Below are 18,439 nucleotides of genomic sequence, written 5' to 3'. Positions count from 1 at the left end.
AATTTTCCTTGCCTCCTTTTTGATCACTATCAGCTCCAACACTGACAAAAAAAGCACCTGCACCTATTGAATACTCACAACCAAGTAAGGACAATACATTCTTCTCCACCTGTCTCTCCTAAAACTTCTAATAGTCCTAAAGCCCCCAAAGATAAATCTGTTCAGACTGGAGCACCCTATCCCAAGGCTCATTTATGGTGACTTCATAAATTCACTGGGAAAAAGTAGGAAACACATGTTGAGTACAAGACAACTTATTTTGCCTTGTACTTACTATTTGTTAAATAACATTTTTAGTTGAATAGTGATTGTTAAAAGATAACTCTATTTTTTTCCCAATATACCTTCATATTTATGAATTTAGGTGACCAAGAAAAGGCGGGAAAAACACAAATTGTGGAGTGCCTTGCAACTACTTAACTACAGATCTGGCTGATGCACTATTTAAAGGACAAAAAAAAAGTCCAGCAACACAGGATTACAGAATTACTGGGAGGTAAATGTGACCTTCTGAAGCCACCCAGTCCAATTCCTGACTCAGGCAAGTCTAGCTGGAACAGGCTGTCCAGGACCATATCCAGTTGAGTTTTGACTATATCCATGGATGGAGATTCCGCAGCTTCTCCAGGCAACGTCTGACCATGGACAAAAAACCCCCCATTTTTATTGTGTCCAGATGGAATTTCATGTTTTTTTACTTTGTGCTCATTGCCTATTGTCCAGCAAATGCAGGTGCTCTGTGTGGTGGAAGCTTCTAAGATTTTCCCATTAATCTGAACAGAAAAAAGTTTTAATATCCAAACTCTCAGTGATGATCGTTCTTGAAACATAATCCATAGCAGTTCAATGACACTGAAATCCAAAATATTGCTATTTTAGCCAGATTCAGTAAAAAATGGCCAATGTTTTATGAGCAGTGAAAAAAACCAAACCCTTTTTTCATAGCCCTCTGGTACTTGGAATGTTTATTATTGTACCAAGAGGTGAATGACAGACAGCCAGTCCTTACAAGGTTTGGGAGCTGACCCTAAATGGGGCTCACCTGGGGCTCCTTTTGTGCAACAGTGTTTATACCTCTACTCTGCAGGATGCTGAAGGTGCTAAAAGGTCTGGGACCGCCTTAATGTTTTTTTCTTAGGTCTTAATTTCATGTGAAACTTCAGCAGTTCCATGGGCTCTAAGAAACAGCTCCAACTGCAAACATTCAGTGAACTGTCCCAAGTGTACCGGTAACACCAAAAGCAAGAAGACCAGAACTTCACAGAAATGCTGAACACAGTTGAGCAGATGCCATTCTCAAATTCTGATGCTCACAGAGATTTAAATACATGTCTGAGCTAGTTTAAACATGCAAGACTTCTAAAAGTTATTGACACAACTTCTGCTGAAGATTTTCTTCTTTATCCATGTTTTTGAAAGAGGCAGATTTTGAATCCTTTCACTAAGCATTCTAATGGAAGTCAAAAAAGAAGATGAGAAAGATTGTAAAAGGACACAAAACAATTCCCACAGTTCTCAACAGGATGTGGACATGAACTACAGGAATTCAGGAGGGATCTTTCTAGGAGGATTTCACAAGAATGTGAGCATGCAGAAGTGCTGGTTATTCAATTACAAAAACTGTAGGATTCAGCACAGCATCCTGATACAAAACTAAGACCAGTATTAATTAAGTCTTTCTGTGCATTTTTGTGAGGGCATCCTCTGCAACACATTTTGTTTTGCTTTTAATATTATATAAATCAATCACATCGAAAAGAAGGACCAGCTTCTAAAATCCAGAAATTAAAAGGCTTATAGCTATCTCTGAGAGTGGGTGTTCCATTATCTTCCTGTTCTCTCCATCCTTCCCATCTCTCCATCCTGAAAGCAGGCACAGGTTTTAAGACAAATTCACTTCTACACTGCTGTAGAAGCAATTTGGATTTAATGCACAATAAAAACCATTTTCATCTCTCTCAGATGAATAATTTCTCCATGACTATAAATATTTTATAGGTTTAGCAAAAGCATTCCAGGATTATGTATGGTTCTCTATGCAAACTACATAAAATATGAATGATAGCCAAATCTATTTTGTTAATACTTCAAGAGGTGAAGATGGCTTAGACTCGTATAGGCCTTAGGCTGTTTGAGAGAAAAAAAAGGCTATGTGTATTTTGAAGTACAGAAAAAAAAAGATGGAATGACATTGCTAGATAAGCAGAAGAGTATCAGAGCTTGGGAACAGCCCAAAACCATCCCAGGGTTCATTTTCAGTGCTATCCCTTTCTGACACTTCCTGAATTATCTAAATATTTGTGTAAGTGTTTCTTTTGAGATTCAGTATGTTCCCAGAAAACAATACTGGAAACAGACAGATTTCAGCAAAATGACAGGAATTTTGAAGGTGCACAGTGATGGATGTACTTGTGTAAAAAATGTAGTGCAGGACACGGTAAAAAATAGTGGTAGGCTGGATTTTTGTCTCATATATCTGACTCCTGCTATGTGGTCATTGTCACAAGCCATTTCAGATTAATATGAAGTAGATATAATCTCTATAAATCAAGAAAGGATTTTGGTAAAGAGAAAATTACACACAATATCTCTTATATATGACAAGGACATGTTGCTGTTATTATCTTCCATATCCCACTTCTCTTCTACTGATCCCTTGTTACTCTGTGTGTTTTTCTACTCGGTGATGCCTCCTCTTTGCACAATGGCTACATCTTGTCAAATGAGTCACCAGAAAATCACGTGGAAGTAGGTCTTGGGGAAGAGACTGGGTCCACCTGAAGCCATGGAGGAGATAGCAATGGAAGAAAATCGCATTAACCCCTGCGGCCAACACTGAGGAAATGGACCTCAGCTGTCCCCTGGTGTCCATGTCTGACATGTCCCTCACTCGTATCAGTTCTCACACTATGACATGATTCTGAACAGCTTTTCACGAAAAAGTGTGAGATATTTGGCAGGAAGAACTTAGAAGTACTCCATAAAACAGACCCGGTTGCTCGAAAGGCTAATGACATTGTAAGGCAATTAAAGTGTAAAACTGAAAACAGTGAATTAATTTATTGAAAAAGGTGCATAACTCTTCTCCATGTGTATAGAACTCTTCATTATAAAAAAAACTTTTGCATTCATTATTCACGTTTTTCTAAGTGACGTTCATATTCACAAACAAAATGGTTGTGGTAGCCACAGCTGCGGATTTGACTGTCACATACCACATTCACTGCAAACCTTGTAAAAAATATTCCCAATCACCCATTATGCACAGCAGTGGGAGACTGGAAACACTCGAGTAACATGGTGCTATGAAATGAGCCAAAGAACTTGCAGGGATAGCTCTAAGTCAGATTTAATCAACCCTTCCAATGACCAAGCCAGTGAAGAGATTTCGTAACACATTTTTCCACTCTTTCTGGAGTAAGCATGGTGCAGGCAAATCTGAGCTGGCTTTTCATGGAAGTATCAAAATTGCTTCCAGAGGTAAAATTACTCTGGAAACAAAATAGCCAGGAGGTACCTGAGCTCCTAAACCATGTCAGTTCTGCAACTGGCTATGTACAGTGCCAACTCTGGCTCCACGATTTAATTAAATAGCAGCACGAATATCGTGACCATTGTAATCAAGAGGTGCCTGTGCATGAATCAAATTATATAACTTCTTCTTCCTCACTAAAATTACAGGAACCAATGGCACATCTGGGTATTTAGTCTTGGATGTGTGACAGGCGCTTATTTAGCTGGTGGTCAGAGGTGGCCCATTAGCCCAAGGCACTGGGAGATACACTCTTGATTCAGCCACTGCAGTACAGGTCCAGATCTGCCCAACTCCCACACACAGGCTGCCTGCTGTCTTGCCTTGGTTTGACATCTTGTATCCCCAGAGCTATTAGAGCCTGGCAGCACAAAGTTTAGGCAGGATCCAACAATAAATTTAAGGACATCACAAGATTTTTTTCTTATATTAAGAGTCATTTATCTTTGGGCACTGAAATATGTGTGTAATTACCATGAAACAGAATAAAACCTATTTCAGCTATTTGACATCACCATCGAGCCTCATAAAAGGAAGTGAAGATGTCAGTTGATTGTATTTCCATGAAAAAGACAATAACAATACTGTTTTCGTATCTTTCAGGTGGCTCCACAGAAAGAAGCCAACTATTTTATTTACTATCAGCATTAGTGGCATCACAGGTGGCACAATACAGTATGTATGTAGACACCTGTAAATATACCAGTCAATTAAGGAAATGACAGGAATTATACTCACCGGGCTTTACAAGGCTTGTCTTCGTCTCCTTCTTATATCGAGCCAGCTGCGTATTCCCTTCACTCACTGACCCTGGACTGAACTTCTTCCTGGAGAAGTCTCCATCGCTACCAGTGCAAAAACTGATTGGACTGTTTCCAGCATCAGAAGGAGTCTTAACTGGAGATACTGACTGGCTACTAGGACAGCCAGTGTCATCTGCAGAGAAAAGGGAAAACATCAACATTTCTAACTAATAAGTATATGAAAGTTAGCAGAATAAAAGAGTGTTTGAACTACAACTCTTTACAGTAAGTGGTATATATAACTTTGGCGCTGAAACCTGGTGAGAAGCTATTTGTTTCATCCATTTTGTGAAGAAATCTTGAATACCTTATGGCAAACTAAAAAGGCAAGTACTTGTTTTACTCAGTCTGACAAAATACAGTCAGTTTTACTGTTTTACAGACTGAGTTTTACTCAGTCTGACAAAATCAGGGGCTACACATCAAACGAATGAACGTTCCTATCTAAGATTAAGTCCTTTAACAAGGTTAGGGAATACTGCAACATGAAGATGCACATGTGACACAAATGTTGTGTAGTGCACATTGGCCTGGGTCACATGCTCTCCTTCAAGAAATGTTCCCATATCTGAATGAGACAGCAACTTATAGCCCACATGCACAATGTCAGGAATTTCATGTAACTGGAATTAACACAGGTTCCTCAAAATTGTCTTTCCTTTAAAAGCAACCATAGTGACGCCTCAACTCTTCAATTCTTGACAAGTGGCTGTGAGGTACCTGGTTTTGAAGACAGTGGGTTATACACAGATAGATTTGTTTAAAGCCAAATTCCTCTGAGGGCACTCCAGGGCATCAACAGCCACCCTGGGAACAGACCCAGGTACCTGACCTCCAGGGGATACAAACACTCCAGCTCTTAACAACTGCCTGCAAGTAAGCAGACTGATTTTGAATGAAATCCACTTATCAAATCCCAACTTCACCTAATCACATTCCATGAAATCTGGAGTAATTGCAGCTCCCCTAAAAGTCATGGTGGTTTAATCAATACACAACAAAACCAAACACGCTACTCTGACTCTTCTGGAGAAATCTAATTGTTCTTTCCCAGGACAAAATGAAAGCTGCCATCTAAATGATGCAATTGCACTCTTCCGATGAATTATCTTTAGCTAACATGAAACCTAAAGAAGTACCTGCAGCTGAGCCAAATAATTTGCATGACGGTTTTGCACTTACCTCTTGCACCCTGTTCATAATGTAGGTCAAGGCTCTTTTCGCACTGAGCTTTGCATGGGCATATTGATTTAAAAGTCAGTGCCTGACTGTGCGTTTATGAGGAAGAAGGACTCCATATCGATCTAACACCTTTCTGCCCACCTCCTCCCCACAGGAAAGAACAGCTTTTGCTTTTGTTAGCTATGGCTCCCTCAATACAGTAGAAAAACTTCATTTTTCCATGTGATCCAGTTTTCCTTCATGCCTGAGCAGCTGTTCTACCCTTGCTCATATGTTCCAATATTCTGCGACTCATTTCTCCATGTCCTGTCATCAGACCGAGCAAGGTACCCACAGGTGCTGACTGTCCAGAGCAAACTGCATGCATTAGGCTGCAGGAGCAGCCAGCAGCCTGAGGTGTTGCATCCCAGGCCTCTGCCAAGTGCCAGGCATGATGCCAAGCCAAGGGGCAACCCAGCCTACTGCCAGAAACACCTCCCAGGGCACAAAGGGCAGTAACAGTGCAAAGCACCTAATCCAGCTTAGTCATATTTAGTTCTTTCAAATCATCCCAATTAAGCCAAAAAGCATCTCTTTTCGCCATCTTGCTGCTGCCTTCTGCAACTCAGAATTAGTTCCTAGTAAAATAACAGAAAAAACTGCTAATAAGCTTTTCAGCCTATCCCTACATTCACCCTGACTAAGGCAGGATCACTGCCCATGTCTTTAGTTTGGTTTTTATCCTTTCCATTCCCATCAACATCACAATATAATTCAACACAAAGAAGAGAGTTTCCTCCCGGATCAGCATCTGTTTCCCTTTCTCCAACATTTGGAGTCTTTTCTGCAGGCTGAGTCAATGTTACCTGCAGGACAGTGGATTAGCACCACTGAGTGGGCTCCTGAATTGCACTTAAGCAGCTGCTTTAGCCGTGTCCAAAGCATCCTCTCTTTAGAAGCACACAAACATTTACAATCAAATATATTGAGAAATAAGTGACAGCTTGCACGGTTTGTTTTTAATTATTTCTTTTCCACTTAGATGTTTCTGTATGTGGCATTAGTTTCCAAATTTTATGTTAGAAAAAAACCAACAAAAAAATCCCCACACAAACCACCCCCCCACCTCAAAACAAAAAAAACCCAAACCCAAACTAAGTCCCCCTCCCAAAACCTCCCACCCAACCCACAAGAAACTTATTTACCTTGTCTGTCCACCAATAGTTACTGCAATTCCTGCACAGGTTCTGCAGACCTCACAGGTCTGTTTTATATGGGAGAATTTATGTACAAGTAAACTCCCAAAGATACAGAGAAGCAGCCTGGAAGAACCACAGGAGCTCACAAAACTTTACACAATGAAAGGCCTAAACTACAGTGTTAAAAATGGGGGCATAAAAACCCCCAAATGTGCAAAACTAACTACAATTAGGAAAAAGATAGCTAAAGCATACATATTAAAATAGCATTAAAAATGTTTTATTTACGACACCCCAACACTGCCTGTGATATCACACTGACGACACTATACCATCAGATTATGTCATATCTACATATCCTTGTTTTACTATTAAGAACTTCAGCTTTCAGTGCAACAGGATATTTTTAAAAAGAACAAATGAGCCTGGCACAAAGAATAGCTCTTCTCTACTCATATCCCTGGTAGCCTTTAGATATACTAGTAACCAGGTGAGCACTCCCACTCCAGCTGTACTAAATAAATGGATTTATTGTATTCCCTCTTCTCTAATAGTTTATTTTTTATGTAATTTACAATTTCTAATCCTACTATGATTATCCAGAAACATGAAAAAATTATACATTTTTCAGAACTCAGGCAAGATGGAGAGAAATATTTTTCTGTGTTAGCCTTTTGAATAATCAAAACCACAGAATGGAAGAGCTGCCTATAAAACCCCGATGAAGCTCTGCTGTACACTGGGGGATCCTCCCGACACACAACTTACCCTCCCGGCACAGGGAAAACTGGTGAAGAGTGAGACATTCTCTAGCTGCCTGGTGCCAGCCAAATTGCCTGCACCTAACTTCATCCTTCCTGCTACTGAAACCTTAGCAGGCTATTTATTTGTATTTAATACAAATGAAACTCCCCACAGGAGAGCAGCAGACTTCCCTGTGGAAGCTGACATGCAGCTGATTCCCCCTCAATCTCCAGACAGCCTGACCACCCTCTCTGCTCACCGCTGCAGCGACCCCTCTGCTCCTCACCTGCAAGCAGAATGTGACTGCGGCACGGTGCGGTCAGTACTTCTCCAGACACGCAGGATCCGCCTGCTGGAAACTCTGATGGAAGGAAGTGAAGACCTCCACCTGCCCAGAAATGGGCCAAGATAAGGAATCTCTCTCAAAAAAGCGGGTAACGGGAGCAGATGAGCCCACAATGGGATTCACTTTCTGATATGGTGTGCATATAGTTTCCAGCAAGGTCAGTTAAGGATTCAATCCTGTAACTCAACAGCAGTTTTACCCCAGTAAGGACTTCTGACCTAGACATCTCAGAAACAGAGGCAGACCTGATTGATCTTCTCAGGCACATCAGCATCAGGAAGACAAAAAAGAGAAAGCTGGTAAATAGTGCTGTAAAAGCCTGTATTTCTAATCTTGCCTGAATTTACTTGCACAAGAGGTAAAATCACATGAATTTATAACACACAACATCCATTGCTTTCTTTCATAGTGTCTTTTTTATTCCCAGGGGCCTCCTAGGAGCATTCTGGGTGTAAACTTTTCCTTTGAACATCAGCTGGATTTCATCACTTGATACTCTATGTCCAAGCCCTCTCCCAGATCAGACATGCCTGCCAAGTTTCAAAGCCAAGCATGGGATAGTGTCTCCTCAAACAAACCATCAGGAAAGTTTCTCAGAGCACTCTGACATTTGCATGCCCTGACTAACGTTTAAATAATAAAGTCAAAATATAAACAACAGTATTAAAGATAATAATACTCTGAACAATTGACAAAAATACTGTTCTTGTAGACTTTTAAGCTATATGTTGAGATGTGATGATTTTCTCAGCACAGATATCTTAGAAGGCTCACGAGAATATGCCTTAGAACATTCTTTTAAAAAATACTGCTTTTTCCTAAAGGCTTTAAGAAACTTTGAATATACAACCTCCTTATATAACACATCTGAATAATTAATGATGCTTTTGCTGAGGAAGCACTGACTGCTTTTCACTTTCACTCCTAGGTGCCAGATCGGGTTAGGCACTCCTGTGACACTGAATGCTTCAGTTCCTGCCTGATCCCTATTTCACTGTCCAACATTTGTCTCCTCCTAAGGGTCCCTTGACCAGTCTTCAGGTGGTAAATAATCTGTATTTCCACCAGGAAATGTGGATTCCAGAATTAAACACGTGGCTCTAACAAAACTTTATATGTTCAGTGTACTAAGACAAAAACAATTTCCTGGCTTTTACTTGATGGTTACATTTCCATTCATCCCAGGATCTGTTAGTCTGGGTAGCCACAGCTCTGCTAGGGAGGTGCACTGCAAGCTGCCTACTGGCAGTGAGGGTACCACAAATGGTCATTTTGCAGGGTAATCTACCAGTCTGCTTGTCTGCCTCACCTTTGTTGACCCACAATTTTTGAACTGTTTTGGTCTTCTCTTCATGGCTAGCCTAGCAGCACAGGGGTGTTTATGCCATTATGAAAGTTGCTGACAGACACCAAAAGGGAATACAGCACCTACCTTCCACCTGGCAGTCTCTCTCTGTATTAAAAGGAGAGAAAGAGGCTTTCAGGAGGGTGAGTCAGAATGACAGCCCATTCAGGCTAAGTCATCCCAGGACTCTCAGTCACCGCCTGAAGGGTCTCAGCTCTCTCCAAGGACTAACACGACCACTGCTCTGACCTGGGCAGCTGAACCAGTGAGTGTAAGGGCTCATTGCCTAGGCAGAGAAAACTGCTAATGGGAGATCCACAGTGTCACTCTGGAACAACTGGGAAACAGTAAAAGCAGCAGATGAACCCCAATAGCATAAAATTAGTAGTACACATAGAAAGGCAGAGGTAGGAGCATATTTGCATTCACACCATGAGGGTCTCAACAGGCATAAATCCTACCTCTACCTCTGGAGGCACTCTCACCTTTCCAGCAACCACTGAAGGAGCACAGCCTAAGGTAAGAAGTGGGAATATTCTCATCATCTTCTGATTGTACTAAACCCTTTCATTTTTACTGAGGCCATTCCAGTATGTGATTGTGTGTACTCTGTAAGTGTAATAATTTGCTAGTAACAATCTGTCGCTTACAAAATCACACAGACTGTAGAAAACAATATTTATTAACTTTACTAAAGGCACAGTCCTAAAAATAATACTAGTTTTGGTCATTCTGATCAGTTTAAAAGTAATTTCTTAGCTATTTTGAAGACCTGTTTGGCTTGGTATTTGATTTCTCAGAATATGACATACTTGTGAGGCAAGTCTCTTACCAGAAGTCAAATATAGTAAAGGAGAGCTGAAGCACAAGGAAAACTACAGCAGTGTCAGGAAAAAAAAGGAGGCCTACTTATGCAAAATCCTGCCATGCAAATAATTTCCACATTTAATCTCGTGTCTCTGCAGGCAGAACTTGAATTAACTATGCTCCATTTTGCCTGTGAACAAAGGCTGGCTAGCAGCTCCACCACTCCCTGAGGTCACCTACAGAGGCTGTTCAAATCTTGTCCTTGAAGGGTTTCTAGACTCCAAGAGACAAACACATGGCTGCTGGGATGTCCTGGGAACAGTCCAGCTTCAAAAAGGAGGCTGGATGAAATGGACTCCACAGGTCCTACAACCTACACATGCTCTTCTTTTTGTCAGATATTCCACACCTGGAAAACACCCTGCTATTCACAGTCCATCTTTCAAGCTAGAACTTTTGATTGTAATGTTCTAGTCACAAAATCTAACCCAGTAAAATCAAGACTAAATATCTTCAACTGGTTGCTGAGGTTTATCAATGTACAGGCAATTTTTACACGTGTTGCTCACCAGCCCCTTTGAGCTGGCTTCTGTCACACCCACAGGCTGAACACTGCTGAAAATTTAGCATGAGAGCTGCTCACTGACTTCGGTAAGAGGCCCTCTCTGCTCAGTCACAGCATGGCAGGAATGCTGACATGAGATATATATAAAGAGGAGACAGGAAGGTGAAAAAAGATGGACTGACCTGCTCCTAAGCTTGGGCATCTTTTGCAATACAGGATTTCACATAAACATGTTTTTAAAGATATCTGCTCTTGATGTCTGACTGTACAATTGCTAAGTCATACTGAAGTAGCTAATTTTAATTGATTTTGGCAGCAAATCTACTTGAACATTTCACTAACAAACAGGACTGAAATGACCTTTGTCAAAACATATGAAAAAAAGAGGACCGTATAATTGTGGCTTACTGGCTTTGTCATTACATTTATAGCCCCAGTAACGGTGTATTACTGAAGAGAACCGTAAGAGCTTACTAGCAAAAATATCAATAAAAATAGTGCTGTTACTAGGAGAGCTGTGGTCAGGAATAGCACAGCTCCCAGAGTTTCATTATCACATCACAGAAAACATCTGGACAAAGGGTTTAAACTGATAGAGGATTGAAAAATCTATTTGAAAATCTATAGAAAAAAATTAACTAAATGCAAGGACAGGAAAGAATCAAAAAAAAAAAAAAAGACAGAGTATTTTCTGTTTGGTATGGGTTTAAGCAATTTAGTAGACCTCATTATTCTTCTCTGAGGACAACAGCTGGAAGTGGAAACATCGCTGCTACCTCTGGTGGGAAAGCATTGCCTACATCCAGTATAAGAAATACTATGCATATAATATTAACATTAAGTGAAATATATGTGTATATACAGATGGGTTTCTGTGGTGTTTTATGTAATTTATTCCATTATGCAGCAAAGAATGAAATCAGAAATATTCTTTCCAGTTTTGAAGGCACCATTTTTGGAAATAAAAACCTTCCACAGACCATAAAGAAATTTGTACCTATTCCTCAAATGGTGCAACATGTTATATTCATTTGGTCACATATAGCTCTGCCTCCATGGCTAACAGCACATAACTATGACTCTCACAGCTTCAACATCACCTCAGAAGATTGCCCTGCTTATCTTCTCATGGAAGGAAATAACATATATTCTGTCCATTGTTGTTTTATGCATATTTTTCTTTTCTTTTAACTATCCTCAAGCCCAGAGTGGCACTTAGCAGCACCACAGAATCTAGTCACATACACTTCAAAACACTGTTCAAAAATTTCATGGATATATACTAATCCTATAGCTGTGGGGCTAAAATATGTCATGTTAAATTTCTCTTAAAACATCAAGATTCTTTTTAAACACAAAGTAAATCTAAGATTTCTGATTAAAGTTTAGTTCCTGCTACAAGTTGTGATTTTCTTCAGAGTGCATAACAATATTCAACTCAATAGAAAGTTGCATGAAACACTGTAAAAAAAAAGTATTGGATTGTGCATTTGTGGTGAAGAAAATAACAAATATTGTTTAGAATTCAGCCCATAGCACACAACAAACTACAATTAAAAGGGCAGTAGAAAGTTTGAGGTGTAGTAGAAAGGATGACTGTTCTCAGGACACCATGCAAAATGTTACAGAGAGAATGGGAACTGTCCTGCTGACCCCAGGAGGCTTCGGGTCAAGTTTTAAAGGTTCACAGTACTGACAGACACAGAAAAAGGTGATAAAAAACATCCTAAAGGTCAAATATTTTGGCTTCCAGATGTTGTTGTGTGGCAAGAGGAACAATAGGATTGTTACTTAATCAGGGGGAATAAATACTGAAGTTGAGAGGGAAGCAGGGAAATGCAAAAACTGGAGAATGAGCAGACTTTGCTCTTTAGTACCTAAGCACTTTTCTGATTTCCAGGTTTGGAACAGATCTCTGTGCCACAGAAACAGAACTGGTGGCTCATAATATGAAGCAATAATAAATTATTGCATGTAAGCTGGTCCAGCAGGAAATTCTCTAGGGAAGCAGCAGTGAGAAAAGGAAGCATGTCATCAGTGTCACCCTCATGAAAAAAAGCCATATGTTTATTTTTGAAAGCAGATTTTGTTTCAATGTTTTTGTAAATTAATATCACAGTCATCATTGAACTGCCTTACAAAGTTCTGCAAACGAAAGTGCTAGAAAAGACCTCCAGAAGTCTGAAAAAAAAATGCAAAATGACTGTGGAAAAGCATAGCATAAAGGACTGCAGGAAAGAGAATCTAACTTTCAGTATCACATACTTGAGAACTTTTAAGCATGTTTCTTTGAATCAGTAACTCAGAGTAAAAATCAAACACATAAACCAGCAAGGAACTATTTGAACAAAATAGTTTTTCTTATAACAAGATACAAGAAGAATGAGAGAGCTCACTGTTTCCATAGTAAAACATACATATATACAAACAAATAATAGGAGCAATTACTTTCAGTAATTTAAACTAACTGTCTGGTTGAAATCTGTTGACTTGTTAAAATACTAAAAATTTAGTTTTCTGTATCTATTTCTATTCAGGAATATGTATTTCAGTACACATACTTATTTAGTGTAGTCTCCAAGGCTAGCTGCTTTATAATACAATCTCATGTTTCCATGCTCTAATAGCAAAATTATGTACTGGAGTGCAAGAAGGTGCAGGTTTTTTCTTCAGTAATGGTTGTACAACCTCTTGTCTGTGGCAAGCAAAATGGGTTGTGCATTCACATGGACTTAATAAGACTGCCTAAAGCCTACACGCTCTTTTGGACACCTGCTGTGAACTCAGCCCCAGCATCCACCAAAACTTAGGCCAATTGGCAAATAATCTCTGAGATCAAGGGGAGTGTGCACAGGAGCAAGTGAGCAAGGAATGGCAACACTGAGATTCCTGCTGCAGCACCCACACCCCAGGCTTACAGTGCAGCCGCTGTACACGTAAACATTTATTGTGCCACACATGCAAGGACAAGATTTAAATAAAATCTTTACCCCAGAAAAGAACAAGTTATGAAACAAGCATTGAACTTGAATAACCGTTGAACCAGATCTTGAAATTTTTTTAAAAAAGCAAAAACGAAGCTTCAGCTCCTATTTTTGAAGACTGCGTTGGAGTGAGTCACAGTCACTGATATACAGAGTTGTTACTGGTTTTCAATAGCTTGTAGGGCTATTCACTCTAATTAAAAAGGTGATCTACACGTAAGCCCAAGAAAAGAGGAACTGTTTGCTACGGGTATAAACCAAGTCCTCTGGCTCAAAAATCCCTTTCCTGAACTAATTATTAAATGTACAAGTGCTTCCTGCAACGCTTCATCTTGGTTACTAAAGCTTCACTGCATTCCCTGCCGAAACTCAGGCAGCTGGCGTCCTAGAAAAGGCTGAAAGAGAGCTTGGGCATTGTTGTAAAGGTACCATGTAAGAAGTCATCTTCATACAAAGAAATTTAAAAGCAAAGCTATTCAAAAATCAAAAATAGAAAAGGAAGTATATCCCAGACCAAATTCCTTTTTGAAAGAAAAGCTGAATACACTTACTAAGCTTAGCACAGGCTGACTTCAAACCAAGGACATGCACACCAAATCAAGGATAGTGCTCTGCCCAAAGTATATTTCTTACAAAGCAAACACTAACTGGAATGACCGAAGGCCTAGCAGCTGCTCCTCCATGGATCCATGGCCAGCAGGAGGCTTGTTTGAGATGCTCTGGATCACACTCTCAGCCCAACTGACAAGGTTAAGTGCATGCAGCCACTTGGAAGCCAAGTGCAACTTAGGAGAGAAACATGTATGACATAGGCAAATGCTCAGTAGCAGCTGAGCCACACAAAGCTGCTGGGAGGGTGTTTTTCCATCATTTGACATCATATGAGTTCTATGGCCAACATCCAAGCTGAAGAAGAGAAGCGCTCCCATATCAAATGACCACCAGAACCCCAGATGCTCTAAGGTTTTAAGAAAGGTTTGTGCATGGTGAATGCAGATACAGAAAGCTCAGCTTACCTACACAACATCCGGACAGCATCCACATTCGCAGAAACAAAGAATATTGAATACACATTTTATCAGGAGTATCACAGATAAGACTAACACTCTCACTGCGTTTCATAAGGAGTTACAAAGCAAAACTGACATAAAGTCCACTGCAAGTAACTGACCAACATGATCAAGTGAGGCTCTGATTCACTCACAGAAGACAAAGAGGGAGCTGATCATGCAGATTTAAACCTATCACAGCCAGAACTAACAAATTCTTCAAAACAAACTGAGCATTACAAAATCTGTCTCTTTTCTGTTGCCAAGAGATATTTTTTGCTGTTACCACCATGCTTGCAGAACTGCCATGGTTCCCAAAACCAACATTAATAATACCTACAAGATCTACTCTCATTTAGAGAGAAGGAATTCCAAGCCTTCACTTAGGCACTGGAGACCAATGTAAGCACACAGGAAAAATGGACAACAGAAGCTCTAGGGATTCAAGCAAAAAAATGCATATTTAATGGATGAGGGGAAAAAAAGTAATTTCTATTGGAGTAAAAAGAACTCTATGGATCATAAATACTTGGTGTCAATAAAAATGGAAGAAAGGTAGAGAAAAACTTGACAAGACAAGGGTGAAGAGGAAAGGAATTATTCTAGAGGTCAATTCATACTATCTGCTGCTTATGAAGAACACTTTGGGGTTTAATGCTCAAAAGAAATTACAAAAGAGACATCTATCCAAATGCTCATGAGCTTTCTCATACTGCTACATCAGTGTTCCCATCTGCTCTCTTCTTCCAAATGTACTACTTGATAATTTTAAATACCCTTTTTGCACATGTTACTTCTCAATTAAGAGGAAGCACCAGGAGAGGCAGGTTAGGGGCTGTGGCCCCTCCACTCACCTCTCCACATATCTGTTCACCAGCTCCTCCCCAGAAACAGGAATTAGCAGCCACCTGCTGCCCCTGGGGGATTTCACTCTAAATCAGACAAAGTATGATAGAGGAGGATCATAAGTGAAAGACAGGAAAGAGATGTCAGAGAACGAGGAAATCAAGTCAGTGTCTGTTGTCATACCTGCATCCCAGTGAAAAATCCATCAAACCTAGCAACAACTGAATCAGGGTCTGGCATGGAGGACAGTGCCTTGGCTGATTCGTGGCTGTGTAAGGTATGAAGACTCAGAGCAGCAAACCACATAGTGTGTACCTGTATGGGGGCTGCAGGCAGCTTTAGAAACACACAGCTCTCACACGGAGAAAATAAAAAAAAGAATCAAACTAAATCAATGCAGCATCCATTAAACAAAAAAATGAGTAAAGTAAATAAAAGAGATGAGCAGCTGTGCTTAAGACGCAGGTTAAGAGACCAGCACTGAACACTGCACCTCTGTGAAAGGTGCCTTAAAACTGCCAAGCCATGAGATCAGACACACCCAGAATAAAAGCAACGTGCTGCTGGGACTAAAAGAACCTGTGCAGGGCAGTGGGACAGTGGGGTATATGACAGTGGCAGCTACTTGTTGAGTAGACCTGAAGAACAGGGTACAAACCCCAAAGATGAAAAAAATGTCACTGATCAAGATGAAAGGCTTCTTAACACGGAAGTGAAAAAAAAAATCATGATGAAAAACAGCCATTTGAGAGTGATCATAAAAATAACGTATTTCTAGAAATCATCAAATAATTTTTTTTCTATGGAACACGCAAACTCAAGCAGGTAAGGAGGAGGGATTAAAAAGGCATGGGGAAAAGACTCCAGCATTCTTACAATCCTATGATGTTTGTTTTAACGCTCTGCATTGTTCATTAAACAATAACCAAATAGATCATTCCACTGAGACTGAATTTCAAAATCTGGCAAAGCTAGACTCAAAACATGGATATTATGTTTCTCATCTAAGAAAACTTGTACACTGTGTTCAATACACTGTTTTTCATGAAAGGAAATAAAAAAGTAGTAACAGTAATCTAATCCACTGTAGTAAAGATCAAGATAAATAAAAGCGTTCCCATCTATTCTCAGGAACACCTCTGGTAATTGAAAATACTTTATGAACTAAAAAAAGGAAGCTTGGGAAGTTGCTCTCATACAAACTACTGCAAAAAAAGAAAAAGAAAAAAAAAAACCCCACAACTTCTTATAATTCAGATTTTTAAATAGACAATCACAGAATCATAGAAACATCTAGGTTGTAAACACCTCTAAAGTCACTGAGTCCAAGCAGTAACCTAGAACTTCCAATTCCACCACCGAAAATGTTATGTTTTCCAAAAAACTGACTATTGGAAATTAATTTCTCCACACCAAAAATGCTTTTTAAATTACCACAGGCATATAGAGTCCAAGGTGTTCATAACGTGACCCTCAATTTTGTGACCCTCAATTAATGTCATTTACAGTAAAGAGTTTCACTGAATTAAAAAATTACTCACCACTAGTAGGCATCTGAGTCTTTCACTGCCAGGCATTCAAATGGTGCTAAATTTTACACAGGGCAAATATTTAACATTAAAAACAGATTAAAAAATCTGTGTTCAAGTTGTCCCTCATGTAATATTTTGAAGAGAAAATTACATTTTTTAATCTACAGTTGGAGAGCAATAATTTGCTTCTGATCAATCACCCATCCATTGCCCTCTCTGTAAATAAGCCATCATGCCCAGCTCATGACTGGCGACATGCTCACCAGCAGAAGCCTGAATTCTGAAATAAACAAAACTTATTTCAATATGACAGTGAAGACTTCACCTACATAGTCAGTTCCAATTCATGGAGATCACTGTCAAAAAACCAAAAGGAATTGCAGTCTGATACCCTTAATGGCAACTCCCCTGTTTTACCGACTTTTGATTTAAGGGATTTTCAAAATGCCTTAATACCACGCTGCAGTTGCTAAGGCAAATCTTCCTCTTTAAAGCAACGCTTCTGCCGCAATAAAACCGTCAACTTTTTTAGCAGTGGATAGCAGAACTCGAAATGGAAACATCTGGTGTCGCTTACGGACACATATTAAAAGAACAGATACTAGATTTCCCTGGAAAAATCAATGGTTGCCCTTCTTCATCGGTAAAACGGATTGCTCCTGCGGGCTCGATAGCAGCCCGACACGGACGCTGCGGCTGGGATGACAGCGAAGCCTCGGGGGCGGCCGTGCGGGGCACACCGTGTTCCCCAGGGACCCCAGGCTGGGGGGAATCTCACTGCGGTACCTGAGCAGAAGCTGTTGCTGCTGATAGTCCTGCCGGAGCCCGCGGAGGAACTGGGCGGGTTGAATTCCCGGCTTTCCTCTTCCGAAAAGGGCGATTCGGAAGCGGGAGATACCTTCTGCTGCGGCCGAAGGACCAGGCGGGGGATGCGGCTGCGGGACACCTCCTTTTCCAGCTGCGTCCTCTGCTCCTGCTCGGGAAGGGACACCCCGTCAGGAACCTCTCGGATGTACCCTCCTCTTTCCATCATCGAGGCAGGGGCAGGCAAATCCCGGCCCCTCCGCCCCCCCCGCCCAGGGCGGGGGCAGGACGCGATTTCCCTGCCCCTGCTTCTTCTCGCTCGCCGCCGCCCCATCTATCCCCGGCTCCTCACCTTGCTGCTCTCCCGCAGAGGCCCCATCGCTCCTCAATCGCGGCGCAGCCGGGAGCAGGCACCTGGCATGGGCGAGAGGGATGCGCTGAGCGGGGCTGCGCTGCCGCTGTCGCCGTCGCTGCGGCGCTGGGGGTGGCGTTGCCCGGCCCGGCCCCGCCGCTCCCCGCCCCGACACGTGGTGCCGCCGCAGCGCCCGCGCCGCGCCCGCCCCCGCGGCGCCGGGCAGGTGCGGGGCTGGGCCGCGGCCCCTCCATACCGCCCCGGGCACAGCCCCTCCATACCGCCCCGGCCCCGGCCCCGGCCCTGGCCCTTCACACCGCCCCGGCCACAGCCCCTCCATACCGCCCCGGCCCCGGCCGCAGCCCCTTCA

At 41.4% G+C, this 18,439-nt stretch overlaps 1 protein-coding gene across 1 annotated transcript in view; it reads right to left on the bottom strand.

Annotated features, from left to right (window-relative positions):
* Positions 1-18,205, bottom strand: part of SYBU (syntabulin) — a 40,581-nt gene extending 22,376 nt beyond the window's left edge. Inside the window, exons 1-3 of the mRNA XM_040082728.2 lie at positions 18,070-18,205; positions 17,700-17,886; positions 4,271-4,468 (exon numbers count right to left, since the gene is read on the bottom strand). Coding sequence (XP_039938662.1) covers positions 4,271-4,468; positions 17,700-17,886; positions 18,070-18,096 — 412 coding nt within the window. The 5' untranslated portion in view covers positions 18,097-18,205. The remainder of the gene's footprint in view (positions 1-4,270; positions 4,469-17,699; positions 17,887-18,069) is intronic.
* Positions 18,206-18,439: the final 234 nt, after the last annotated feature.

The sequence above is a fragment of the Hirundo rustica genome, chromosome 1 (genome assembly GCF_015227805.2).
Source record: "Hirundo rustica isolate bHirRus1 chromosome 1, bHirRus1.pri.v3, whole genome shotgun sequence".
NCBI classification, from domain to species: Eukaryota; Metazoa; Chordata; class Aves; order Passeriformes; family Hirundinidae; genus Hirundo; species Hirundo rustica.
This window is presented reverse-complemented; position numbering and strand designations above follow the sequence as displayed.